General features: G+C 46.2%; 1 protein-coding gene across 1 annotated transcript in view; it reads right to left on the reverse strand.

Moving 5' to 3' along the window:
* LOC106780505 (activating transcription factor 7-interacting protein 1-like) overlaps positions 1-699 on the reverse strand; it is a 5,706-nt gene extending 5,007 nt beyond the window's left edge. Inside the window, exons 1-2 of the mRNA XM_014668803.1 lie at positions 474-699; positions 9-413 (exon numbers count right to left, since the gene is read on the reverse strand). Of these exons, the coding sequence (XP_014524289.1) occupies positions 9-413; positions 474-699 (631 nt within the window). The remainder of the gene's footprint in view (positions 1-8; positions 414-473) is intronic.
* Between the last annotated feature and the right edge of the window lie 380 nt (positions 700-1,079).

The raw sequence follows: 1,079 nt of genomic DNA on the forward strand, positions 1-1,079 counted from the left end.
AAGATCACCCGCGATGAGATCACCCACGATAGTATCACCCACGATAAGATCACCCGCGATAAGATCACCCACGGTAAGATCAGCCACGATAATATAACCAGCGATAAGATCACCCGCGATAAGATGACCCACGGTAAGTTCACCTACGATAAGATCACCCGCGATAAGATCACCACGGATAAGATCACTCGCAATAAGATCACCCGCAGTAAGATCACTCGCGATAGGAACACCAACTGTAAGATAACCCGAGATAAGATCACTCGCAATAAGATCACCTGCGATAAGATCACCCATGCAAAGATCACCCGCCATAAGATCACCCGCGATGAGATCACTGATGATAGTATCACCCACGATAAGATCACTCGCGATAAGATCACCCACGGTAAGATCAGCCACGATAATATCACCTGCGATAAGATCACCCGCGATAAGATCACCCACGGTAAGATCACCCACGATAAGATCACCCGCAATAAGGTCACCCGCGATAACAACACCCGCGATAAGATCACCCACCTTAATATCAGCCATGATAGGATCACCCACGATAAGATAACTCACTATAAGACCACCCACTATAAGACCACCCACTACGAGCAAGAAGGATAAGATCACCAGGATGATATCACCAACGATAAGATCACCGACGATAAGATCACTTGTGATAAGATCACATACGGTAATATCAGCCATGATAAGATCACCAAGGATAAGATGACTCGCGATAAGATCACCCGCGATAACATCACCCACGATAAGATGACCCGCTATAAGATCACCCGCGATAAAGATCACCAACGATAGTATCACCCACTATAAGATCACCTGCGATAAGATCACCCACGTAAGATCAGCCGCGATAATATCACCTGCGATAAGATCACCAGCGATAAGATCACCCACGATAACATCCCCCATGATAACATCACCCGCGATAACATCAGCCGCGATAAGATCACCCACGATAAGATCACCCACGATAAGATAACCTAAGATAAGATCGCTCCCGATAAGATCACCCACGATAATATCACCTGCGATAAGATCACCCATGATAAGTTCACCCACGATAA

Source organism: Vigna radiata, unplaced genomic scaffold (genome assembly GCF_000741045.1).
Source record: "Vigna radiata var. radiata cultivar VC1973A unplaced genomic scaffold, Vradiata_ver6 scaffold_394, whole genome shotgun sequence".
Classification (NCBI taxonomy): Eukaryota; Viridiplantae; Streptophyta; class Magnoliopsida; order Fabales; family Fabaceae; genus Vigna; species Vigna radiata.